The following is a 27,721-nucleotide window of genomic DNA, read 5'->3' on the forward strand; positions in this document are numbered from 1 at the left end:
CAATCTCCGTGCACGCACCGGCATTCCGCGTCGACTCCCTCTCCCTGCCTCTGTCACGTGCCTTGGCGTGCGCGCCACTTGGCGGAGCCTTTCAGCCAGGATAGGCAATCGGTCTGAAGGTAGTCAATCAGATTCAGGACTACCCACCCATGCAGTGACAGCCCCATATACTTTATCTTGGTGAATAGTCACCACATCAACAGACATCATTGCCTTCATCTATCCTCGCAGACATTTTAAAAGCGCCTAACCCACTAATCCAGACTTCAACACGACTACCGGTCCACCCAGCCTTCACAACACCCAGCTAGAGATATACTTGTATTTTAAGTCCCAACAGGTGAGCAGTGTAGGTCACACTACATAGGTTTCAACCAGCTCTTAAGACCTTTCCAAAACGGAGCAGGACACCTGCTCCGCGGACCGGCGCTACCCAAACTGCACACGAACGCACCACGGCCTTCTTACAAACCTACTGGGCCGGCGACCGCCGATCAGCGCCGAATGGCATTCAGCTGCATAAAGCTGCCTTTGGGCACACACGCATAGCTCGGTATAATGAAAGTACATACCTACAAACTGCCGAATGACGTCAATCACCGCAATCAGTGTATAATGCATCAAATTAGCGCATGATTTCAGACTGTGCTATTAACCAGATTAAACTGCATCAAGCTTATCATTGTCATCGCAGTTCACTGGCCGCTGTTGTGCGTCTAATCACCTATGATAAGCCGACATACGATACCCTGATCTTTTGCACGGTACAAAGCTCGGCACAGAGCCCGGCGGACCACTGGTCAGCCTGGTCCGAGGGGCCGGGCCGGCGGACTGGTCAACGGAAGACATTGCACGGGGAGGGTCCAGAAGCGGCCCCTCTGCGGGCCTGTACGGTCCGGCCGGGCACGGCTGGCGGCGTGGACTACTCCGGCCGTTTGTACTGCTCACACCAGCGGCGGGCTAAGGCACTGCTGAAGGCAACCGACGGCTTGAGCTGCTGCGCGAGAGCAAGTCCATACAACAATCACAACCGGACGAAAATGGCCGAGCCAGCTCAGAGAGGCGCTAAGTGAGGGAGGGAATAACCTAGCCCCAGAAAAGACACAATGAACTAGCACGGCGAGAGGCCAAAGATTGACCAGGCATGAGGCAGGTGATATTGGGTGGGGTACGGAGGGACGAAAGACTACACATCCCAGGAAGACAGAGGAGTCTAAGCATATGTAGAACGGAGGAGATCGGACTCGCGAATTGCACAGCATCGCGACTGCTATGGCCACTGGCTAAAATTAAAACCTCTAATGATTAAAATCAAAGAACAGTCGCGCTGACTAGACAGACCACACAGCAAAACTACGCACACAAACGGGTCCACCCAGATACGCCAAATTCGTCACAAAGGCGTATGAAAACGTGATTCGTAAAATCGCCCAAATCACAAAAGCCCCTTAACTCTGGCAGCCTTAGCTGCAATTAACTCCAAGCCGGAAGCATCCCCATGGGCCAAAATCGACCATTACGATTGCTGGTGCAACAAAATCAATCACGTGCGTTCATCAACAAACGGCATGCAAAACAACTACCAACAATCGAAGACAATCGCCCTATTTAGCTGTCTTTTGATTGCTGATGGACTAGAGCAAATCACACGATCCCCAAATGAACACAAATCAAACATTATATACACGATTTTGCTAAGACTAAGTACCAAAAGGGCACAGGTTACCAATAAATACATCTGACTACCGTCCAGCGTCCACGTCACTGCACTGAACAGCCTCATGGCACGATAAAGTATGCCTCTGAGCGGGGTACAGGATGGCGACGGTCACTACGCTCGCCCATCTACCACTACAGGGTAGCTAACAATCACTTGGGTTCCGGAGGGAATGGGTTCAGGTTGTCTGCAGGAGTGGTCTTCACGCGGGCTCTAGGGAATGTTGACTTGCACACCAGTCACCTACCACGCCTACCAAGGGTACCTAGCTACTCTGGCCGACGGCGGCCGGCGGGAAGCTCGCTGGAGGAAGACTAGGAATGTTTCGTGACTAGGGTGCTGGCTCTCTGTGGGCGGGGCGGGACAGGGTGTGTGCGCGGCGCGCGCCTCAGCAGGTGGTGACGGCGGCGGCGGCGGCGTCAGCCGGGGCCGGGGCGGGGGCCGGTGGCTCGGCGGCCGCCGGCGACGGCTGGCCGCTGCTCTCGTCCACCACCAGAGCCGGCTCCTTGTCGTCCTTGGAGTCCTCGGCGGCGGCGGAGGCGGCCGGCGCCGGCTTCACCGGCTCGGCGGGCGCCTCAGACGACACGATGCCGTGGTCCAGCATCTCCCGCAGCGCCTCGCCCTTCACCTTGTGGATGTTGGTGATGTGCTTGCGAAGCGTGTCCCGCGACCGGGTCGGCGTCGAGCACAGGGAACAGATGTACGTCAGGTGCTTGTGCAGGTCCATGTGCACGCGCAGGTTGTACGCGTTGCTGATCAGCTTGCTGCACTCGGGACATTTGACGGGAAGCATGCGCCGGTTCGGTTTCGGCAGCAGATTCTTCCAGACGGGCCCGCTCTCGGCGCTGCCTGTGTCTGGAACGAGGGCCGCATGCATCGGTGTTAGTGGAAGCCCGTTACCAGCGTCAGACAGCGCGAAAATGTGAATGCAGTAGGGGCAGGGGAGATTGAGTAAAGAAAGCCGCAATTCCGCCAAGCGTGTATTCAGGCATCAGAGACGGTAGCGCAGTTAGGCACGTTACATCGCAGGCAGGAATTATAAAAAAGAGGCCGCAGAGGCGTGACAAGTCGCATTGAGGGCGAACCCCTGCAAAGAAAAAACTGAGTGTTAGTGACAAGAATGTTGCATGTGTGGAAATCATGCTAAGCCAAAAATTGCTGTTGCCCAGTTAGTGCGGCAGCGCATCTCGGCGTTTTGCAGTTAGTGAACAGCGTTGTGCAATATTTTAAAACAGCAGCATATTAAAAGTAATACAAAGTTTGCTCAGCATGGACCATGTCAACAGGCTCAAAGTATGAAGTGTGAAAACGGCAATGATGTACAACAGCCGCTGACAGACAAGTGGACAGAGACATGCAAAAGAAAAGCCAAGCGTATTGAGCATACTTATCTGGAATGCCGCACCGGAACTGTCGAGCGTCTTGCGCACTGCTGATTGCTCCACTTGCGCCCAAGATTCGAGTCAACCTGGATTGCAGCACTGACAGCTGCAGCGATGCTAAAGGTGAACATGGTTTAGCGTGTATGGACTCATTACCAACACCAACAGAAACTCGCAAAAAGTATGGGGTAGACCGAAAAAGGCGATTTTAGCGTCCCTTGCGTTTCCCTGAATCTACAATTATGATGTTTATGAAAAAATATACATTCTTTACAATTTAAATTGTCTGAGAATAACAATCTGAAAAAACGAGCATTCGTATAGCCAGGTGAAAGAAATTACCAACAAAACCCGAACATGGAAATTTTGTCCACTCTATGAGGACACATAAGCTTCATAAAAACGTTTATCCTGTCATGTTGATCAAGCCGTGGCTGCATAGGGCGTCTGCTAGTTATTTATGTAAGATATGTTTCAATTTTAGCGTTTTATACTTGTGCCACGTGCAGCCGTTTAGAAAAGACCAGTAATGTTCAGCCTCACAGCTACGCTTCAGAAGCGCCACGCCTCATCTCTTCAGAACTAGAATTACTCGAGAGTATAAGCTCCCACCTCAAATCAAGCTCAAAGGAACTCAATACTTGCTCAATATCCAGACGAGTGAGCAGCGCCGGCGCCTTCGCGGCCTCAATTCCGCCGCGCGCCTTTCAGAGGGCCGCGCCACCGACGGCCCATAGCGGCGGGAAGTTGGCTGGGCGCCGCCGGCGCGCCACTGGGAGGCGGCTTCTCGGACTGGTCGGCTTCGCCCAATCGACGCCGCTTGGCGGTGACGATCGTCCGACACCAGGTCGGCCTTTGAAAGGAGCGCGGCCGCCGCCAACGCAAAGGCCCGTTCCAGCCGCAAAATTGATTGATTGTGCTCACGCGTAGCGACCGCCTCAAAGGCGTTTTGGCGCCGCAGCCGCCCTCCATCCGGTGGGTGCCGGGGAAAATGGTCAGAGCCGCGGCAACATCGGCGCCCAATTCGGCCCAGCGCGTCATCTCTGCGTCACGGGATGCCCTTCTGCGTCCTACTTCAGCTCCGCCAGTATGGCGGATCTTTGCAGTCCTGTCACACCATCAACACATAAAGCGTGATCACACACAAAGAGACCCAAATACATTGCATTCACGGGTTATCCAATTTGGCAAATCATTAACCATTGACAGGTCTGCAGATACGCCATTGCTACTAGAACTGAAACAGGACACAGAAGCGGGGATCCTGGCACGTAGGCGACTGACACTATTGGACGCCTGTCACCACGGCAATGACTTCCTCCCAGAAATCCCAACAGAGAGAGGGCGGCAATCCCGCATAACGCCTTTTGGTTTGCTATGCACCATTATAATCACGCAGCTGAAATCCAATAAAATGAACCACCTTGGCCTGTAAATGTGCATTTCCAGGAGCCAAATAAGTCATCCGAAAAAAATCAATTTAACCGACGCCACCAGCACGCCGATAGGATGAAAGTCGCCCGTAACCGCCGATAACCGGAGGGGATGCAGAGTTATCACATGGCTGAGTGCACCGACCTATCGCAACACTAACAGCAGCTCCAGCGGCGTGACATTTAGAAATCAGCAACAACGGCCATCAGCGGATAAAGATTATTATGCATCATTTATCCGCACTGACATGAGAGCTGCGGGGATAGTTCTCTTTTTTTTCTGAAAAGGAGTAATAATATCAAACCGATTTTGAGGTGGCCATACCATTCAATATCGACTTAGAATGGCACACCACAAAACAATAAACCTACTTTGCAGTATGGTTATCTTAAATATTCGAAACAACCATTTTGGTTGATTTAGTTGCTATTTGGCACGAAGATGTGCTTGGGTTGAATGGATCAAGCCACAAGAAAAATAGCTGAAGCCGATAAAATGGTCTGCAATTACACGAAACAACTACCACATACGTGTAGTGTGTTGATTTTAAACCAATAAAGGCAATAAAGGCAATGACAAAAGTCACACACTTGCCAGCATGCCGTACTTAATAGTCTCGTATTTCAATAAGCTGTTATAGAATCTAGAAAAACGCATTCCTGAAACAGTTAAATCTTTGTAACTTGAATTACCGTAAGGTGGGGCTATTTGAGACAGCATTTAAAATTGCTATAAAATAAAAAAAAAACATTTAAAATTGATGCTTAATTTTTTGCTCAGGCGATTTACTGCTCGATTCCAAACCTCCCTGAGCAGAAATATCACACAAAAATCAAACGATCTTCATTTTATAGCGATTTTAAGTACTGGCTCAAATAGTCCCATTGTCTCAAATAGCCCCACTTAACGGTATGTCAAGGTATCACAAAAATATCGCTGAACCCTTCTCCAGACATCATAGCATGCACGCTGAAACAAAATTACAGAAATGTTATTCGGAGTCACATCTCAGCACCAAACCCCGTCAGCTCAATATTGTCATAACGATTGATATTTAAAAGAGGAATCAGAATATCTGTAGTCATAAATATGCATAACCTTTAACCTTCAAATGCTCAAAATAATTATGCATTGGGCTTAAAATTAGCCATCCGAACATGAAATGTTTAAAAATGGCATTAACCTACTCAAACATGGTCAGCAGGCAGACGATAAAATAAAAAATGACAACACATTGCATTACCAAGATGAGGTTCTAAGGTAGCGGGGGAGAATGGTCACTTTCACTCAAAAAGTTGCAAGAATTGGTAGGTATTTATAAAGACGGCGGAAAACGGCCAAGGTTAGTTTATTGGGGTTTTAGGGCGTGCCGACTACTAAGGTCATTTTGCGCCCATTCAACGGCCAAGGTCAGTGTTGGTATAAAGACACTAAAAAATTATATTTTGGCTTCGGCGACAGGGGGAAATCTCTCAGCAAAATGGTGATGAGTGAAAAAAAAACACGGCGAGAAAAGGTCAAAAGGGTGGAATACTGATGGATTTCATTTAAACGTGTGCATGCATACATTTCCACGCGTGTGTTAGAAATGGATGTAGGATGCGATGAATGGAACAATGAGGTCCATCAGACTATACAAACATGCTCTTTCTGGGTAAAATTGGGAGTGGAAATTGCTCTTGAAAAATGGAGGCTAGAGTGAAAACTCTTTTCCCTTTAAATGTCGTTTCCCACGCGAATCGACAAAGTTCCGGACACTGTGTGAGCTTACATGCATCAGTCCGCTTGAGCCCAATGAAGCATTGCAGCATCAGACAGGCGACATTTGCATATGGCACTGGCACATTGGAGTCAAAATGTACACAAGTGCTCCGGCCAAACGATCATGAACCCGTCGAGTACGATTTTAGAAGGGCAACAACCGTTGCACCGTTCGTGAAAATTTACTAAAGAAGAAAACTGCAAACTGACGAAAGGTCAGAAGATATTGGTCGCAAGTCTGTTAGTATTGATGGATGCCCGAGGCCCCCAAGCTGCTTGGAACAAAGTGCCCCCGGGGATTGAGCGGTCCTACTCTGTTCAACTCCGGATCCGAGGCGTCTGAGTATAGGACGCATCCATACGTATACCATCTTAAAGAAGAGGAGAGGCAGAGGCAGATGCAGAGGAGAAGGGAAGAGATGGCGGAGAGGCGGTAGGTACCTGGCGGCGACACGGTGGCTGGCACGGACGGAGGGCTGGCCGGCTTGCTGCTCCGGCTCTCCTTCGAGTCCCAGTCTAGCCACGAGCCTGGCAACAAACAATACAAAATCACTGGCAGCGACAGGTGTGGACGAGCGAATGGGCGGGGGAGACAACTTTACCAACACACAAAGTCCAGAGGATAGTCAGTAGTCACGGCATAGCGAAAATAGAGCAGCACACGCATAATAATGGCATCACTTGGTTTATGAATTCCACGACGACCAAAAAGAACGTAAAAATGCACAGTATAGGAAAAAAAACCATATAAAAATATAGGGAAAATATTGAGTTTGACAAGTATCACAATAAAACGGAACAAATGCAACAGCACTCGCGAATATCTTCTAATCGAAAATTATGATAATGAATGACGAGCACTGACGAGCACTGAAACGATATTGGAGGACTGAGTGATGCTTCAATCATGCAATTTTAATCTAGCGCATTGCTGAACGTAATTGGAGTGGTGGACGGCGCACTGAATTCACATGATCAGCGCGCCATGCGCCATACATTGGTCTCAGTCGATCGGGACAGTGATCCATATGAGCACTCTGATCGGCACGCCCGGCCGGCCCGGCTGGTTTTCCTCAGTGGCATGTCCACCCTTTCAGCCCCCCTCCCATCTCCCCAGGTGGTCTGGACGGACCGTCCACCCTCTCCGCGGGCCTCAGATAACGTCCGACAGAACAAGACACGCGTTAATCAATCAGAAACTATTGGCGACGGCACAGGCGGCCGGCGGCTGGCTACGATGGTTCGCATGCTCCGGAGATGGGATGTCTTCGGACACGCCCTCGCAGACGGACCGGCAGGCGGAGGGGGCGGCACGACCTGCCCGGCGGGAGTGACCAATTTCTCCAGGTCGCCTACCTAGAGTGGGTCCTTTGTTAGGTCGGTCAATTGTCAATCTCTCCGAAGTGGGCTGTTCAGAAATGGCTACCATGCTGGCCAATTGAACACGTAGCCACAAAAAGCGGGAATATGACCGAAACGCGTGGCTTTATTATCAATCTTATAAAGGGTTCAATGTTTTACCTCAAGTGCCAAGCTACCCAATCCATATCTGGAGCCAGTACTAAAAATATCTGCTCTTAATGAGCTGTTTCAGAATTCCGCACCAGAAATCATCCAGATTAAACTTTCACAGGTCTCAAGCGACGAGCCCGCTCGCAACCGCCCAAAATCGAGGCGCGACATACCGACAGTTGAAGCATGAATCCCTCCCAATGACATTACGTTCATATTCCAGCGAAGTTCCATTTTCTGAAAGCGTGCGCATATACTCATATATTATAAACTATCTGATATCACTTTAATGGAAACGTACCAAAAGGGGCAACATACGAGTATCATTCAGTTAATTTAGGACCCATATCTCATCGTTCTAGTGATCAGAACAAATCCCGTGAGGACGTCCCCTAGGCCACCGAAAACGTGCTCAGAGCTCGGTCCGCCTCATTATTGCATTATGATAGGGACAACGGCCCTCCGAGGTAAAATCAAACGATGTCAAAATTACTAATGAAGAGCAGCGAATTCTCTGCCGTAAAATAGTCTCCGTGATCAATTCCTGCTGCTCTATCCTTCGCTTGGCCTCAAACTCGTACTATCGACGCAGGAAGAGGCGCGGTTCGTCAGCCGAGTCGACTGCGCCAATATTTGACAACAAACGAGTGGATCTATCTGTTCAGAATGAGGTGCTCGGCCAAAGGAGCCGGTGATCCAGCGCGATTGGACGCGCCGCCTGTATTGGCACTTGGGAATACTTCACGATAACGAGCCAATTCAGCAGCCATTGTGCAGCTATTGGTACGCCACGGACGCGCGGCGCCGGCCTACTGGAGACCTGCCGCTGCGCCCAGGTCAGCTGCGGGACTCAACTAGTGGGAAAAATTACCCGCGGACGCAAGGCATTGACCTCCTGGGGCTCTGTCGCTGGGCGAAGGTCAGCACTAGCACCTAGCACCGGGACTCCCTCACTGATTTTGACGGAGAGACTGGGCTGGAGTGATGAAGTTATGCCGAGAACGCACGGCCAGCAAGCTACAGCTCTGTCGCGGCAGCTGAGTTAGCATCGGTCTTCCAGTGGTGATGGGAACTAGAAAGTTCTCGGCTCTACGACGGACTAAAAATCGAACTCTATGGGACAGACTACAAAGTCAAAACGTTTCAAAACAAGCGCAACGAAAGGTGATTCTGAGTTAAAGGAATGCCTGGCATAATTTGATTTTCAGGTTGGCCGTAACTCGGCTACAACTTCGTGTCACAATTGGTTGTGGGGAGCTATTGCGCATGTCCTTCGCACGCAGCTGGACATCGCTCAGCCCTCTCCACCGTTGTGGCCCTAACAGCCGCGCCCCGCTGCTCCAGCCACCGGGCCTCCCCATTACGGCGCTGGCAGCGCACGCACGGAGCCATTACGCACACGCAGCGGGCTCTCACCGTCGTCCGACTCGACGCGCGGCGAACCGTCGGCGCCGTTGTCGTCGGCGGCCAGCGCGGCGCCCGGCACCGTCGGGATCTTGAGCGTGAACCGGCCGGCCGGCGGCTGGGCGGGCTGTGACGGCGGCGGCGGCGGCGCGCTCGGCGCGCAGGACAGGTTCAGAGGTGTGGTGGCCGACAGCTCGGAAGGAGAGGCGGCGGCTGGCGGGTCGCGCCGCGACTCGGCGCTGCCGCCCGTCTTGGCACGTTTGGAGGGCGACTCGTCACTGGGCTGCGGCCGGGCCCGCGGTGTCGGCTGCGACTGTGGCTGGGGCGTGAAAGCCTCGCCCCAGCCCACCTGAGAAACGAGGGAAGGGAATGTCAGCGGGCTGCCGAACAGCTGGAGGGGAGAATAGATCACCGATAGACCACAAACACCATCGAAAATGCTGCTAATACAGTTTGAAATCAAACTTTTGACCGAAGCGTCTGTAGGTGCCAAAGGTGCGCCAGGTTTCGAGCGACATTATTCCACGAAGCTCAGTTTGCTGCCTGCATGATGAATGATGATGGAAAGGCAGTTATCTGCAAAATAACCAATAGTTGAACGGCTAATGGTAATGAGCTTTTCGGAATAATTGCGGGCTTCATTGACACTCCTTAAGGATCAGTCTAATCAAGTGTCGCCCATTAGCAAACGAGCATTCCTCCCGAAAAGACACCAGAGTTCAAGGAGAGATTAAAATGAAGACATGCGAATTGCGAGGACTTCCTGAAATTATGGAGCGGAAACATCCTAAATTTCGCTGAAGACCATCCGTAATGCATATTGCTAATTTCCATTGACTTTCGAGCTGGATGTTACCATTACAGCAATGGTAGTTTTTGTTGATGGTAATTCACACAAAAGACTGAAAACAATCCCGAAGTATGAAGTTATAATTGCAATATTACCGTGGCTCATATCTCGATTGATGCGCTTCTTTTGCGGGACATTTAATCGACCGTAAGCAGCTCTCTGCTCCATCAGTTAACAAACGCTTTAAATGTTATCAGTGCAGAAAACGCCTGCGGTGACGACCTCCTATGCGGGCTGCTATCAACCATACGCTGAAATGTCCCCCGTATCAGGTTATCCGATTATCATATCAACACTTCGTCGGCCCATTTATATTCCAACATATATTACTCAGTTTGCAATATCCGGAGGCCTTATCGCACCCCGACTCTGGGCCACTTGATTCACGTCCCGAGCGAACAAAGCCGCGGCGAACGGCGTCCGGCGGTGAATAGAACGGCTGTTTAACGTGCGACTGCGCAGAGCGGATCTCGGCCCGTCCATCATCACCAGAATGCCCTCATAGCGCGTCCCATACACCATGCTGAGCGCCTCTCGAGCCCGCTGACACCATAAGCGGCCGATGAAATCATGCAGCTCGGTTCGCCGTACGAGAAGACGGCGTCCTTACGAGGGAATTGATATTGTGACCTCGCTCTTTGATACGAACCAGGATTCTGTCCCGTGCCAGGTACGCCGACGACAACTGGCATTGTTACACCTATCTCGGTATTTGATCAGAGGTCACCCAATAAGCTGGAATATCATTCACCTGGAAGGCCTTGCGTCAATAGGTTTTATACAGCGTTAGTTCAAAGGGCTGCTGACAGCTTGCGCTCCCCCGCTGCTCGAATGCTATCAGGCGAGCTTGTGAAGGTGATACCTGGGACTAACAACGCACGCAGTCAGCTAATGGGAATGGGGAGAAAAACAATGCAACACGAATATACACCACCACCGTGGGTAGCTTGACAGGAGGCCATCGATCAAGTAGCTTTCAAATATGCCTATCAAAGCCTCCTATCACCCGAATGCAATGCAATTCCACGTCGGCAGTTGGATTGAGCCTTCGATATTTCATCCAATTTTATATTTATATAACACCGACAAAAGGATATCTCTCACGTCCGATCTGATTGTTTTACGTCCAAAGCCTGCTCTGCCATCGATCGACACTATATAATGCAGTACCAAGGAAACGAAATACGAGTACGATTAGCCCAGACCGCGAGCTGGAAAAGCGTGCTCCTTGTTTTTACTTCCGGTGAGCAGATTGAAGTAAAAACAGCAATAACATTAAGTAAGAGTTAAATGAAACACACAAAGCAGTTAACCATCGACCCAATCCATCCATTGCTAGGTTGAAATTCGTCTCACTTTTTGTGAGAAACCCAGCGTACACAGAAACCCTTTCATCTAAAACCGGCGTCATACTTTGGACCAACTGCCGCTCCGAGCCGATAAAGCCCAGCGTCGCCGCCGCAACTAATTCAGAACGCTTACCACGAGTGGCGCACGTGGCAGCAGCAAGGCATTCAGCGAACCCCCGATCGACACAAATACAGGTCACCTCTCCATCACACATCTCCGACAGAAGCCCGGGCAATGCGGGCCGGGTGCGGGGAGGAGGGCCGGGGACGGGAGAACCGGCGGGTGAGGGAGCCGAGGGAGCCGGTGAGGCCGGTTTTCCAGCGCTGCTCGACAGATTGGCCTCCAGCCAGTGCAGGTACGGACGACCCCCGCCGCCCACCGCCGCGCCGGCCCGTTCTCCGCGACACTTGGCACGCTCTGGACGGGCCGGCCGCACCGGCCGCCTGCCACCGGCCGCTGGATGCAGTGCCGCGCTACTTACACCGGGTCCCACCGGACCCCGCTGGGACACAGCAGTGTTTCCTGGAGCGTTATGTAGTCACGCGCCGTGCAGCGCTCGGTGCCGGTCCCCAGGTGCTCGGGGACGCTTATACTTCCCCCAACAGTTCCGCTACGGAGGTCACGAAGCGCTCAGCGATAAGTGACTTTTGTTATACCACGTAGACAGAAACTATAAAGGAGGTGGTCACACAATATCAAACGCGGAAATCATCCTAGTACTTTTCTCCAGTCTGGGTGCCTGGAGAAAAGCCTTCTATTCTAAATGCCTTGTACTTGGCGATATCACCTGACCTGGCAGCCAGACTCGGTCACAGTCCAACAAGAGGTGGCATCCCACCCAATTTTAGCAAACCTTACGTAGAAAGGATAATACGTATGGTCCTGAAAACGTGCCCCCGAATGCTCGCTCTAATCTCCAAACAGCTGACAGCGGTAGCGCACAAAAAGCGGAGTCAAACAGCACGGCACGGGCTACCCGTCCCCTTCCCTTAGCTGTTCCATCTGTCCCAGTGCGCGTCATGCCATCTGTCGGTCCAGAATGCCACCGATCCGCGGCGGGCCGGCGGCTGCCAGCGGCGGCACGCGCCCCACGCGGTCCAGAATCCTGGCCGGCCGTCGGGTCGGGTCGACACGTCGCCCGCTCCCCCGCTGCCGCCGCACACCCGAAATAGGCTGGAACCGGCCGATCACCGGCCGGGACGGGCAGCTCAGTGTCACCGACAGACACCGGGGACGGTGAGAGGAGTACCAGAGGCAGGACTTTAGCACCGGGCAGGTCCGAGTCACGTGTTACCGTCGGTACAGTCTGCAGCGGGTGGCGTGGGACATCTTGTCTTACTAGCCATTGTCAGATTTACACGGGTTTATTCAACTTGAAACATTGCGAAGAATAGTCACAGTCGAATTGGGATTCGCCATAAACAAGACGCAAAAGTCGGCAGAAGTTGTACGTCGGATGAATGAAAAGTTTGGAGCCTGACACAGTTACAAGGACGCACGTAAATGAGAATTTGGTCACATGTTGTGCTACTATTTATATGTGTATACCAAAGTTTGAAGTCGTAGTACTTTTCGTTTCGTTTTTGGAGTCCGTTAAAGTAAAGAGGACTGCCCGTTCGGTGAAAATGGAGAAAATCTAGAACCGAGCTAACATAAAGTATTTCAATTTGGAAGGCATGTCTTCGTCTGGAATTAAAAAGGATTTGAAATTGAACTCATTCGTTGTGGCCCATTACATGGCACTGTTAAGGTTTGAGCTGCTAATTTCAAGCAAGGGATGAACAGCGTTCAAGATGAACAAATATCCAAAACTCCGTAGGATGTGACAAAATCCAACATGCCCACACATATAAATAATGGCAAAACATGTGACCAAAGTTGCATTAATCTGCGTCACCCGTAACTATGTTAGGCTCAAAACTTTTCATTCACCCTAAGTACTTCAAATCACAAATTGTTATTAGTTTCTGGAACTTCGCCAAATAGTTGCATCAACAGCCTGAGTTAACACCAACACAAATATGATTAAATGCAGCGATATTACCGCAGCGCTAGCATAACCGGAACTCTTCACAACGAATAATCACATTAACAATCAAGCCATATGTGCCCAATGACAGCCGGTCGTAATGATGAAATATAAGCGTGGGAAACTACGCCACGAGTGCCGGCCACGAAGGGTCAGTTACAACCAATTATGATAATTCAATGCGCAGTTATTTCTAATTCAAGATCCTACAATAGTGAGACGAAACAGTAGAATAAAATGATCATGCTATGTGTATATCCTTCAGATAATTTTGAGTGTTTTATTTTTCAGGCTATGCTATATGTAATGCATATTATCGTCCACCGTCCAAAATGAATGGGGAAGGTGTCACGACCAATAGTACCTAAATAGTTACCACATGCTGCAGCAGCACCAGAGGTTCCATCAATCACCTGATAACGTAAGTGATCAAGGCTGCATCATCTAAGTGGCAGAGTATACATATCATGATTATATGAAAGAAAAACATTGACCTTATTCCTCGAATATATAGCAAAATTAATGCCAAGTTACCTTTTTATTTACGTGATATTTCGGCCAACAGACCATTATCAAACGAAAAAACGACCAATGTAGAAGACTTCTACATTGTTCTTTCTTTCGTTTGATAATGGTCTGTTCTAGCATTGCACCATCATTGCGCCCTGGCAATTACTAAAGACATCCGAGAAGCACAGCCATGAGCCAGGCGGATGTGCGATGGACGCTCCGGAAAGAAGCCAGTCAATAGCCACAGAATTCCACTCGGTTCCGCGATTCCAGTCCGGTAGGCAGTACCACCTGGTGATTTTGGACTGACGAACGTTGGCATGGCGTAATGACACGCCATGAGAAAATAATACGACAGTTGGCACAGCGCATTACGGAGCAAAGCGCTGATAATCGGTAATCAGACAATACTGATGATGACTGATAGGCAAAATGATCTCCGCAGCGTGTACACGGACACATGCCAATGGGCCGGAAATTACCATAATATACGCAAACGGAGCGAACCGACCACATCATACAGTGCTTAAAGAAATCATTTCGAGGAAAATCCTCGGGCATCACATTACAAATGGAGAAGTTTTGAGAAGGTAAGATTTGTGGTGCGGATAGAAAGGTCACGGGAGGGGCACCGACTCCCAATTTGGCTGGTGCCAGGCGGATGTCATCTAAGCGCTGTACCCAGGGGTCGGCGGGACGTCATCGAAACGCTGCATTATCTGCCATTGCGGTCCACGTCTTATAAACCACCGTATACTTTACTGTTCCAGGAATTTAATTACAGCTATAATGATGACATTTTCACGTGCGTACCCGAATTAACGAACATAGACCTGGGACGATACATACATAAGATGAGCTGAAATCCGTGAAAGTATTTTGCATTGAACAACCGTTAACTGCAGCTGAAACTCGGCCAGTGCTGCCATCCCCATTTACAAAACTCTGTGAGAATGGCCAGGGTGCGGGTAAGCACGGGCGACATTAAGCCACAGACCTCATGCCGTATTCATTATGGCAACTGACACCCAATGCCCGCCTCAGTGCGGCAAATGCCAGCACAGCTTAGTTTTGATAGCAACAGGAGATGGCAAATGGATAATTATCGCTATTTTTACAGGATCAAATAAATAGCACCAACAAGCCGACAACACTTCCGAACACCACTGGCTCTCCTCGACGACACTAACAAGTATTAGTGGTTCCAAATAACCCAGCCCGTAAAGTTCAGTCGAGCTCTTTGCTAGAAAACCTGGCTGCGGCAGAAATTCCGAAGCAGTTAATCGTTGGGCAGCAATTTTCCATGCCTCCAGAGCACACGTCGGCCCCTAATCCGGTGCCACATAAAGCGCCGCCGCCACAGCAGAGGTCGGTCGGCCGGCCTGCATTCGGCCGACACGGAACAATGGGCGGCCGGCGGCCGGCGCCGCGCGCGCTAAAGCAGCCACTTCCGGCGCACCGGCCAAGTGCCCCTCCGAGATCGGAGCCGAGAGATTTAGAGCCGGCCTGAGCGGTGCGCCACGAGTGGGAGTTGTACTGGCGACTGCGGAGTACGACCCAGATTACCTCAGTGCGCAGAAGTTGAGATTGAGAACAGACATAAGGGAGCCGAATGGGAGAATGGCGCACAGATTACCAGCCATCAGACTAAGCACTGAACCGGATACCTGTGCCCGTCATTTCTGTGAACTGCCAGACTCCACAAAACCTGCATGCCAGATGGCAAAGAAATGAGAAGCACTCAGAAGATCAATACTGCACTGCACAGCTCTCCAAAAGAGCTTTATTGCGCATTAGAGCTGACAAGAACAAGTGAAATAGAAAATTGGGTTCTCTAGACTATCATTGAATAAGACTAAAAGAAAACACACTCAAGGGAAATAACTTCAGAGTAGTTGGCGTCCGCTTTAAGAAAAAAAGGCTCCAGAATCATCAGAAAGGCGTCACAGGACAATGCAGAAGTTCACACACCCAACAGAACTCGCTCTCTCCTGCACAAAATATCACGCAACCCCTACACAAGAAACGCAGCATGACTCCCAGCTCAGCCAACGCGGAACAGGCGACGCGATTTCCCGAGTATGCACACGCCATTTTAGGTCTGTCGCCCACTGGATGAGACTAATACTTTTTTTTTCTAACCTCTCGTCTAACCAGTCTAGCCTGCCAGGCTTCCCGTTCGCCGTTAAACGACAGCGAGCTGAACATAGGAACTGGCGTGAAACCAGGACATCAGAACCGAACAAAGGAATGGAACAGGAACGGGACACGAGAACAGGACACGGGAGCGGGGCACGGGACGCGGGTACGGGGCACAAGAAAGGACACGGGAATGGGATACTGAAACGGGTCACAGGAACGGACACGGGAAGGGTCACGGGCACAGGACAAAGAACAGGGCAGGAGAATGGAGAAGGAGAACAGGACAAGGAAGCAAAACTCGGTACAGCGCCTTGACCTGGGAACGGTTTCCGGTTCACCGGATGGGGTCTCGCTGAGCACGGTGTAAGGGTGCGCGACCCGGGGACCGGCAGACAGTGCAGGCGACAGCGGGACACGGGACACGCGACAGGACGTCTCGGCGGGAGAGGGGTGGCAGGGGAGGCGGGCCGGAGACCGCTCGCGGCGCGCGATCGATCGTCGATAGAGTGAGTGGGCCGGCGACGGCGGCGTGCGGTCGGCGGAGCCCTCCCCTCCCCTCTGGGTGCCGCCAGCTGCCGGGCGCTGCTGCCACACACAGGTGGTCGCGGCCGGCCCACTCCAGACGGGCGCGCCGGCGGCGGACGGGCACCGCGCTGGAGCCGCCGCCTCCGCCCGCATACAGCCGAGTCCCCCGCCGTGCCAGTCATCGCACAGAGCCCCTCCACGCGACCAACCGACAGGCCCCTCGGGCCCAGCGGCGATTAGGGCGGTTTGCATCCCGCCAGCCTCGTCCGTCGACACGTGCTCAGCGCCGGCGTCCACGGGGAGCCATTTCCATCACGGCGGGTCCCCCGCTCTGTACCTCCTGCCTATTGGACGTGCCCGTGGGGATCGGCACACATACACACAGGGACAAACGTCACCGACACAGCACGGCAGAGCGGACCGAGCCGAGCAGCGGCGGACGGCTGACGGAAGAGACGCCGCAGCATGGAAATAAACGGACCGCAGGATACCAGCCGAACCGATAAGGAGATAAATGAGAATACAATGACGGTGGTATGGGAGGGGGTGCACGATGGAGAAATAATGGAAACGCTGGATGCAGACGCAAAAAGTAGAGTCTGTCTGACTATCCATTCACTGCAAAGCGTATAGACGCAAATCATAGAGTCTGACTATCCGTTCATTGCAAAGCACGGCTTGAATATCACCCACAGCTTGCAGGCTTCATCTTCAAAAGCAACACCGAACCGATTTTCGGCATGTTTTGGCCGAGGCACGGCGATCATACAGAGCACACAAACACACGTGAAAACAGCTCTCCGAGAACGAGCACTATCTTTTACCGTTATGAACCAATTCCGTGTTATGCGGCCGCGCAGATGTGTTGTCGCTGGAGTTTTACGGCCGCGGCCCGTTACAGTTACGGCTGTACATACACCGTTTGTTTATGCCGTGTGCGTCGTGCGCGCGATGTGACGCGAGCAATGCGTATGCGGTGGCATGCTGACGTGCCTGTGGCTAAGCTGTGAACGTGGCTGGCAGGAGGCAACAGGAGGTGGACCCGAAGGAAAAGCGAAATTTCCTTTACACCCGAAAGTCACAGCATCAGTTGACTTGCACCAAGCAAGAGATCCACCTGGACGAAATGAATAGCATATCGTGTTATGTGCTAGCCAAAATAATTTCCTGAACACAAATTTTATGAAAAGTAATATGAAAGCAAAATCATAACAAGTACATCAGCCTTAAAAGTATATCGAGTAGTAGTGGCGGCACCCATCCTTTCGGTTGGCTTATATTGAGTTTTGATTTTGTTCACCGGCCGAGCGTATCAAATGAAAACGGTGAGACCCACATCACCGGCTGAAGCACATTCTCCACCGCTGGGCAGCAGTTTCGATCCGAGTGGAGTACACCCAGCGTTATTTATCGCCAGTTTTGACGCGATGTTGATGATAAGTGACGCTGCTCTAATGCTGTTTACATGGGAAATATCTACCGTACACCAGCGCTCCAATCAATCTCCCTCGGCCAGCGATGTGGAAATATTTGCGGGTAAAGGGCACTGGAGCAGCCCCGTGGACCGACGGTGGGTAACGTTATTAGTGGCGGCCGACTCATAACACGCAGTCGCACATACAACCAACGAGTCATGTGCACAGGCCACTGCTCATAATAAAGCGACCATATCACCGCTAGCATTTGCCATGCACGTCAGCGGGCCACATGATACCCACCATAACCATTCCAACCATATCATACCTGACCACACCTACACTTGATAGCACAGACCATGTTTGTGAGATAGCTGCCGCCTTCTGGAGCATACACGGTTGCCGATACGGTTGCTGCCATTGACGCACGCTACGTAATTCTATGCACCCTCTGTTCCAAGTCCAGATCCCCACATATATCGACAAAAGAATTTCCATAAGGAAGTCAATATCGTCTGATATCGAAAGTAATGATAGTTGCATATTTTCCGCGCCGACTTTGTTCATTTTTATGCATTTGTTATCTCCGTTCAAACAATTTAAATAACCTTGAAATGTCCATGTTGTGGCACTTCGTGCAATCGAGGCTTGATGTTGAGAGTTCAGGTGTAGCGAGTGCAATATACATCCATTGAAATGTGACAGCCGACAGGCGTCATCAATGTCATCAAACATAGCTACCTACTGTTGATCACGTCATATGCATGAATCATGTGTAGATACCGTCATCGTTACCTTTACATCGATCAATACAATCTAGGACCACACTGCAAGTCTACTTCACTGCCGCAGACTTATCCCCTCCCTCCCCCACCAACACAAAAAAATGAATCGGCATTCCGCCTTTGGTAGTTTCTGTGGAGCGCGGCGGGTATATGAGGTACGGTGGGTGCCGATTAGGTAGGTAAATACGGACTGTGGATTATGCACTTGGTCTGTGGCGCTTATATGCCGTGGGAAAATGAATCGGATGCGAATCAAGGAGGAAGATAAAAAAATAGTTTTATGGTGATGTATCATCGGCGAATTAATGGGCTTCATCGTGTTTTCGTTAATGGCGATATAACGAGAAACAGATGGCTAAATAATGATTTAACTGAATCGCTAAATGCTGAGATGTATGAAAATGCCCAGAGGATGATATTGTAACCACATGAGGGTTCGTCATACGCCGAGTCTCCGCCGTACGCTGTGAAAACTGTACTGTGAGTGTAGTTTCACACAGGCCCGCGGTGACCGTGGCATGGCCGAGCCCCACAGCTCGCCCGGCAGCTCAGCGGGCGGCACTCCACGGCGAGTTTCGACAGGAACTTAGCATACGCTGGCTCCGGGACTCATCAGGGACTCTGAGGCACTCTACGCCGGGACTCACCAAGGACTCTGTGGGCGCCGGTTACGGGACTCACCAAGGACTCTATGGCGCCGGTTACGGGACTCACCAGGGACTCTGCGGGCGCCGGTTACGGGACTCGCCAGGAACTTAGCATGTGCCGGCTGTGGAACTCATCAGGGACTCTGAGGCACTCCACGGCGGGACTCACCAGGGACTCGGCGGCACTCCACGGCGGGACTCACCAGGGACTCGGCGGGCGCCGGCTGCTCCTCTCGCAGGTGGGACGGCGTCAGGCCCTTGATGCTCAGTACCTCGGCTGTGCGCAGCAGCGACGGAAGAGCACTGTTGGATACCTGGCAAACACAAGACGCAACAGTTAGAAAGGAAGTGCGTCAGACTATTCCTGCTCCTTCAGAGCGTATTGCCAGGCATACGCGCTGAGCTGTGGCGGAGCAGCGGGATAACAATTATCCACCGTATCAAAAACACACCCGTTTATGCAATATAAGTCGGTTACAATATTGCCAAGAGAGGCACCACCCGAAACACAGCGTCAATGTTTGCAAAGACGCTAATTAACGCCAAACGCTAGGTCGCAGCGCTGCAGGCACGGTAACATAATTACCAGCTCACTTCAAGGGTTGTATTTAACAATAAAGTAAGACAATAGCAGCGGCATACCCCTGGGACACCGTTAATGTAGTTGCAGGTCAGTGCTCTGCGAAGATCGGAATTTCATTGGAAACAAAGGCCAAGAAACAACCAATGAAACAGAACAACGCATTGCCGGGAGCCGTTAACGACACAAATTACATTTTAAAAGTATTGAAAGAAGATTAAATGCACCCAAACGGAGACATCAAGAAGAGAAAGGACAGTTGTGATCGCACAAATCAGAAACTTGTGCTGCAAGAACGAGAGAAATGGAGCAAGACGTGAAAAGAAAACATTTCTAAACAAGAAATTCCGCCCACTGCCCAGCTGTCGGACCGGGGCGGAGGGCGTCGCGAGTGTCCGAATAACGCATCGGTACCAAGAGCCCTCCATTTCGGGTGGTTCCCAGCCACCGTTGTCTGCGCGGCACGATCGTCTGTTGTGTGACGGTGACACAGCCGGCGGGCTATATCATTTCCGGCCGCGCGCACGGCAGCACCGGTGACCTTTTATCGCGAGAGGGAAGCCGTCGGCCGTCTGCCTGCCTCACCAGCGGCCAGCGGCCGCGGCGGCGGCTGGCGGTGGCGGCAAGGGCGGCTCCAGTGAACCAGCGCTCAGTGGGAGGTCATGAGCTGCCGGCATGTCGGCCGACCGGGATATTGCACTGCTGCTCGATCGGAACTTTATTTTCAAGTAAATTACTTTGAGTCCCGACAAGCGCGCCAGCTAATGGATACTTAAAATTCTTTAACACCCAACTGCATTGCATATTCAGAACCGCAGACTTTCTTAGAATGAGCTGGTGGTACTGAGGAATTCGAGGAACGATGGCCGCGCTGATGATATTTGAAAGTGCTCCCACTGCCGCGCTGGTAATTTTCCCAAAAACGATATCGAGAACTTAACTTAACTTATAAGGGCAGTGACGGTGACTTCACGACGGTAGCGGGAGTGCTGCTTGGATGACTGGGCTGACTCGGCCCCCTTCCCCCCCCCCCCACATCTCTGAACTTATCGGAGCAGCCGTCAATATGATGGGTCCGACGCTAGCCCATCCAGCCTCGTTTCAGAGCTCCCAATCACCAGCCATCAGCTCTCAAGGAAAATGAGAAATCGCTGAACCTCAATTTTCCTGATGTACTTTATGTACGGCATTAGGAAGTTTCACCAAGTAAGCTTTATGTACGATGTTAGAAACTTTCAGACACTCCCATACTGAGCATGCATCACAGCAAGAAAGACACGGTCTCGGGTGTTGCTAATATCACGGAAGGCGACAAACACATGTTTTGTTGGATGATAAATGGCACCACAAAGCTGCTTTCTTGTACAGGATACCGCATCGATCCCATCTTGCTAGCATACCAGCTAGATCCGTCCGCAATAATTTCCAGTAGCAGTCAAAAGGCATATATATCCCGTTGTTGGTTGACCTTGTCGGACTCATCACACCTGTCCCCGTACACAGACTCTCCTGCCGGCCGCGTCTCGGCTAGCACCCTCCCCTACCGGCCCTATCCCTGCCTCCACCCTCTCCTGCTGCTTTCCACCCTGCTGTGACAGCCCCGGCCCGTATGGCGGCAGTTTTAATCAGTGTCGCCGCCGGCGGCCGGCAATGGACCGGTCGCCGGTGAGATTGCATACCCGGCCGAACGGGTCACCCGGAGCATTAGCAGTCGGGCCGCGCCGGTCATGCGAGCGGGCCAATATCAGCGGCCGGCCGTGACCGCCGGCAGGGGAACGGCGCCGGTCACCGGGGGACGCGCCGACCCCTATCCCGGCACTGCCCAGCGCCCCGCGGCAGTCATTTATCTGTTACAACCAACGTGATTTCAGGAAAGAGAAAGAGACGCCAGCTTGAGCATTGGCCAGAATCGAAAGCTCTCGGTATGGAAGGAAGTCAAAATAATTCTCGGTAATCACTGGCTTCATTGTGATTGGCTCCATGGTAATAACGTGAGATATTGCAAATGAGATACCAATACGACGATACTGCAACATCGTTGTATACAAAGACTGCAGTTCAGGTAATTCATCGCCGACAGTTGAGAAAGTTCTTGGACTAGTTCGCCATTCAATAGTCATAAGTCGACATCCAGTGATGCTGAGTCAGCCTACACTGTCCTGCTATCCAAAATAAGCTTGTTCGACATTTTCAAAACATTGCTAAGGGAAGAGATCAAACCCCGGCAAGACGAGTAACCGGAACGGAACTACATTGGAAGATGTCTTCATGAACAGTGACGGAAGTTGGAAAGTTCTTGTATGGTTTACAATAGCTTTCGGCAATACAATTCGCTTTGTAAATATTGGCAATTATTTGTTTAGATGACGTGCTCCTACACCATGTCACGATTTATCTACACGCAACAGTGGTGAACATGCGACTAGAAACTGTGCGATGCTTATCTTTCACGTCCGCATTCTGCCACCAGCCAGTGACTGGGTGCTGCCAATGCCGTGATCCGACGGCGGCGCGCCGAACCGGGCGCGTTCCATCCGCCGACTGTCCCGAGGAGCCGAGCGCCGGGCGACGTGCCTGGCCGGCATACCTCCCGGCCGCGCACCCGGTCGTCGCCGCGGCGCCAGCCTCGGCCGGACACGCCAAACACGCACACCGCGCGAGGGGCTAATTCCGTCCGTCCCCACCCGTGGCCGGGCGCTCAGCGGCCGGTGGCCGACTGTCCTGGCGCCGAGCGGCCGTCCAGCGGACGGTCGGTGGTTCCGCCGACCCAGGCGGCGGCGGAGAGGCACTCACCTGCACCTCGCCCTGGTAGATGAACGCCAACAGCGTCTGAATGTCGGCGAACTTGCAGTCGCGCATCACGATCACGGGGTGCTGCTGGCATGGCAGCGTCTGGCGACAAATCGCACAAGCGTGACCCAACAGCCGCGATCACTGACTCATCGAGCGCCTAGTGAAATGAAAGCCGACAGGCCACAATAGCATAATCAATATTCCGCCAAAGCCTGACTCGCTGTGAAAAAGCCCAAATATTGAGCAATGTATCGAGATCCCGACGGTGTTAAATCTCATCGGTACTTTAATACCTATCCCTCTCGACTAATGTACGATGCAGCGAAACCGTATCGTAAAATGAAGGAACACTATCATACGAATTTGGCGTGGGTGCTGGGTACGAAACATTTTTAGTAAAAATCGAACATTGCCTAAAAACAAAGTCAACGGCACAATAACCGCCCCAAACCATATCCCGCAGCTAAACCAATTGCCTACTAAAAACGCAAAACTCGTAAAAACCGTTAGATATCGCCCCGGACGAGCAGTGGCGCGGCACGCCGACTCACCTTGAAGAGCTGTTTGAAGTAGGGACTGCAGGCGGAGAGGACGACCCGGTGCGCGCCGACGGTGCGCCCCTCGGCCGAGAGCGTCACGTCCACCAGCTCCTCACCCAGCAGCTGCTCGTGCAGCGCCGACGAGATCGACGACTGGAAGTTGTTCCAGCGCAGGTTGAACATCTGCTGACCGCCCGAACCCATGTTGGCAGCCCCCGGCCGCTGAAATAACGCAAAACGAGGAGATTTAGAGAAAAAAAATACAAATTGTAAGGAAGCTCAAATGCTTGGTCTCATTAAAAATGTTTGCCAACAGTTTTTGTGGTACTTACTGATGTCAAAAAGGAGTGGGAGCAGCACACCATAACAGCACCATAGAGGTATATAAGAAAGCTCTACCTATCATGACACCATAAACTGGTGTCCAGATAGGTTGATATTTGATAATACTATCAACTGTGACCAGTAGTCATATGATCCAGATCAGCATCAGTAACTTATCTGTCAACTTATAGGTTCACTTCCTTGCATCGGCATTGAGTAAGCTATCTTATCAAAACCATGACATGGCCACCATGCACCCCACAGTGATGAATCAGAAAATGCCCTCTTCAGACATGATAATATGCATCCTGCTAAGGAGCCTCGCAATGCTCAGCTAAAGTATAATCAAAGTCAGAATCCAGCAAGAAACATCCCCGCTCAATATATTACCGAAAACTCAGGAGAGGATCCAGGGGGCTTTGGGGGCTTGGCCCCTAGCCGAAAAAAGTAGTGCCGCCCTCGGGCGCCACAACACGAAGACTGGTGCAACAACTTTAGAATGTTAGCATTCTGCACCCTATGGAACACATACCTAGTCCACCCTTTCCAAGCCAAATAGCGCCCCTACCGAGCCACTTGCGCCCTACTAAGCACTGTAGCCACCCCATCCAAGCTCAACGGCACCCCTCTCAAGCACCTGTCGCCCCTCAACAGACACTGGCACACTATCCCGGCGCCCTGTTGATGACCTTTGCCCACGGCCATCCTATCTAAGCGCAATGGCGTCCCTATAAGGCACCATGCACCCCCCACCCTCCCCCAAAAGATACTGATGCCCTATCCAATATCTTAGCCGCCCCAGCCAAGCCCAAAAGCAACCCTCCAGGATAACCAGTACCCTCTTAATGACCACAAATGCCCCATTCAAGCTTGATGACATCCATCTAAAGCACCCAGTTCCCATTGACACTGAAGCGATGATGAAAACCGCAGTCGCTGCATCCAGGATAGATGGTGCCTCTCAGGCCTTAAAAAAGCAACATCCTACTAAAGACCACAGTCACCCTATCCAAGATCGAGGGCTCCTATCTTATATTTAGAATTCAGCGCCCTACTCAAGCCCACAGGCACCTAATGCATAATGATCAAGATCAATGGTGCCCCTCAAGAGTCATCAATGCCCTACTAGAGACCTCAGTCGCCCCATCCGAGATCGATGGCATAGCTCAAGAGCCAAACAATGCCCTACCTAAGACAACGGTCACCTTATCCAAAAGATCAATTGCACCCTTCCAAAATCATCAGTGTCTGCTGAAGACCCAAGCGACCCTATCCAAGAGCAATAACATCTCCTCTCCTCAGGGGCAGCTGGTGCCCTGTTGAAGACAACAAGGACCCAAATTTGAGAGCAATTGACCCAGCTGGGTGATTTCCTCCTTTTGTAGTGTTCACCCTTTCAAAACTGAAAAAAATGACAAAATAAAGCATAGGAAGAAAGAACACATCCTCCTAAGGTTGAAAAGTGAGACCACATTAATACTTATGATACTTTTTACACAAGCCATTTATAAGTTACACGCAACCACATGTTAAGTAAGGTAAGGTTATCTTACACTGTTATGCTACATAAGGTTACTTCAGGTGAGATAAGCTTTTGTTATTTCTGCTTGTAGAGTACTTGATTTATAGCATAAAATGAGCGTATGAAGTGAACCATTTTCAAGGTTGATAATTATGGTTTGTGTCAATATGGTGTGGCTCTTATTCAATTTTGAGCCTTTGGTGCTAACCAGCAATTTCACCCCTAGCCGATAGCCATCCTCAATGTGGAAGCATCACCCTGCACATGCAACATAGGTAGGTGGATGCGGGCCATAGTCACTAGCATACTTGTAAGTTGTAGGTAGCGTGTTCCTTTTTTGTGACATCGTGTAAATTGTGCCCTTTTCCTGAGGAACCTCTTTGATAGCTACATTGTTTTGGGATCTTTCATAAGATTGCAGATCAGTTTAATGAAAAATGTAATTTTAATGTCAAAAACTGTCTAACAAGTAACAGATGCAGTTTTTCACTCATGAAAAAGTTCACACCATGTCAGCAATCAGCATTCTCTCATGACACCTCCTGGGCGGTGTTTCACGGGCTGCTGCTACCACGCTGCTATCAAATTGTGCGAGCTGACGTCACACTTGCGGCAGTGTTGGAGCAATGGGCCTGTTGATGTTTCCATGGAAACCCAATTTGACACGTGTAAAAGCAGCGTGCTGCTATCACCGGTGAAACAGGGCCCTGGTATTTATCGCTTTGGGTGGATGCTTGTGGACAGGTGCTTTAGACAAGGATGAGATAATCTCAGTAGGTATTTGTTCAGAAAATGTCCAATCTAAAATTGTGGTGCCGTTGATAAAAATATGCAGCATAAGGTTAGGTCAGGTTTGATGATGCTTTTCCCTGGCATCCCAGGAAGATGCCAGAAACCATTGAAGGCTGTAGGTTTGTAGGGTAGGTTGTAGGTTTGTAGGTAAGGTTAGGTCAGGTCAGGTTTGTTTTGGTCTATGCATCTAAGCCATCCCAATCTGGCATCTTCCTTGGACGCCAGGCTTACTAATACTGTAGGTTTTAGGTTTCAGGCTGGTGTTTTAGGTGATAGGTTTTAGGTTGCAGGTTTAGGTTATAGGTTTTATGTTGTAGGTTGTAGGTAAGGTTAAGGGTCTGTTCCCGTCGCTCCTAAAAAAAAAACTTGGATGAGGTTGGATGAGCTTGGAGGAGAGCCATTTCAGAGGAGCCACAGGAACATTTTTGCGAGGAAATCAGCTGTTTGCGGGCTGTAACGGTCGGCGTTTTATGGTGCGCAAACATAAATCTAGAGATAATAATCGCTTTCTAATAACATAACCATAGATAAATAGTGAACATTACTATTAACAGATATCACATCCTCATCGATCATTAAAATTGTTTTCACTTCCCTGAAATCTCATTTATAAACAATTCACATTTGTATTACATGCGCCAAATATGTCTACGCAGAGCCTCCTCTGAAAATCCAACTTTCGTTGGACGCCGGTGAAAACAGGGCGCCGGAGGGCATATTAGTCACGTGATATTTGGAGCTTCTCCCCATTCGTGGGCCTTCTACATCCTAAACGTCACGTGCGAATTTCACGAACCTTGATCAAATCGCCCCAGGCGCCCTGTTTTCACCGTCGTCCCTTTCTTTTGGGATGAGGGAGGAGGCAACTAGTGGTGGTGAGATGTGGAATCAAGATGAGCTTGGATGAGCTTGGAGGAGCGACAGGCACAATTTTTTTTTAAACGAGAGGAGGTTAGAGGAGCTTAGAGGAGGTTAGAGGAACGACAGGAACAGCCCCTAGGTTAGGTTTGGTTTAATTACAAAGCTTCTCTGGGTATAGCACCTCTCCTTAATTGCAAAACACGAGTGTGAACTGTGACGCCTACTTTACGACTACCCATGTTTGGCCAGCATAATCTTGATGTTAGAAACAAGTCTATCAGCACGTCCATAAAGGGAACAATACCGGCACTGGATGAGCATACCGTGATAACCTCATCATAATTTGAATTGTTTTATTTCCATTCCAAGCCCCCCTGGATCAGTCACTGTTGTTGCCTAGCCTTGACAGCACCTCCTGTAGCATACCAATAAATCTGAGAACTAATTCATGTGTTAACTATGAGAATGTCATCGAAAAAGAATGGCAAAGTGAATATCGCAATAAATTAATGACTTACCGCCCCTGGCTCGCGACCACACAACCACCCTTTCCAGCGCAGCAAGGAAATGTAGAGTTGAACGATCCAATTCCAAACGATCCAAACAATCGAGAACGGCTATCGATAAAAAGATATGCACCGGCGAGATTTCACTATAGTGCTGACAATGCATATATCGAAATATAAAACATTTTTTATTTTCAAGTTTTCAAGCTTTGATTGAGTCACCGGCAGGATAAGATCCTTGCAAGTTTTTTTCTGGAAAAACCTTGGATTACCATTGACATGACTCATGCGTCTGCTAAGAGTGGCTGAGGCATCGATACAGTGGCGTTGCCAGGAACACT

The 27,721-nt window shown here is 50.6% G+C and overlaps 1 protein-coding gene across 1 annotated transcript; it reads right to left on the bottom strand.

The window, feature by feature from the left end:
- Nucleotides 1-308: 308 nt before the first annotated feature.
- On the bottom strand, nucleotides 309-27,721 carry LOC122365220 (protein abrupt-like). The gene is made up of 7 exons (XM_043336225.1): nucleotides 27,393-27,721; nucleotides 23,388-23,597; nucleotides 22,837-22,935; nucleotides 19,667-19,777; nucleotides 9,223-9,559; nucleotides 6,736-6,822; nucleotides 309-2,572 (listed from the first exon to the last, which is right to left on the bottom strand). The coding sequence occupies exons 2-7, from the start codon at nucleotides 23,577-23,579 to the stop codon at nucleotides 2,106-2,108; spliced, it is 1,293 nt and encodes a 430-aa protein (XP_043192160.1). The 5' UTR covers nucleotides 23,580-23,597; nucleotides 27,393-27,721; the 3' UTR covers nucleotides 309-2,105.

The sequence above is a fragment of the Amphibalanus amphitrite genome, unplaced genomic scaffold, assembly GCF_019059575.1.
Source record: "Amphibalanus amphitrite isolate SeventyFive unplaced genomic scaffold, NRLGWU_Aamphi_draft 000723F_arrow, whole genome shotgun sequence".
NCBI lineage: Eukaryota > Metazoa > Arthropoda > Thecostraca > Balanomorpha > Balanidae > Amphibalanus > Amphibalanus amphitrite.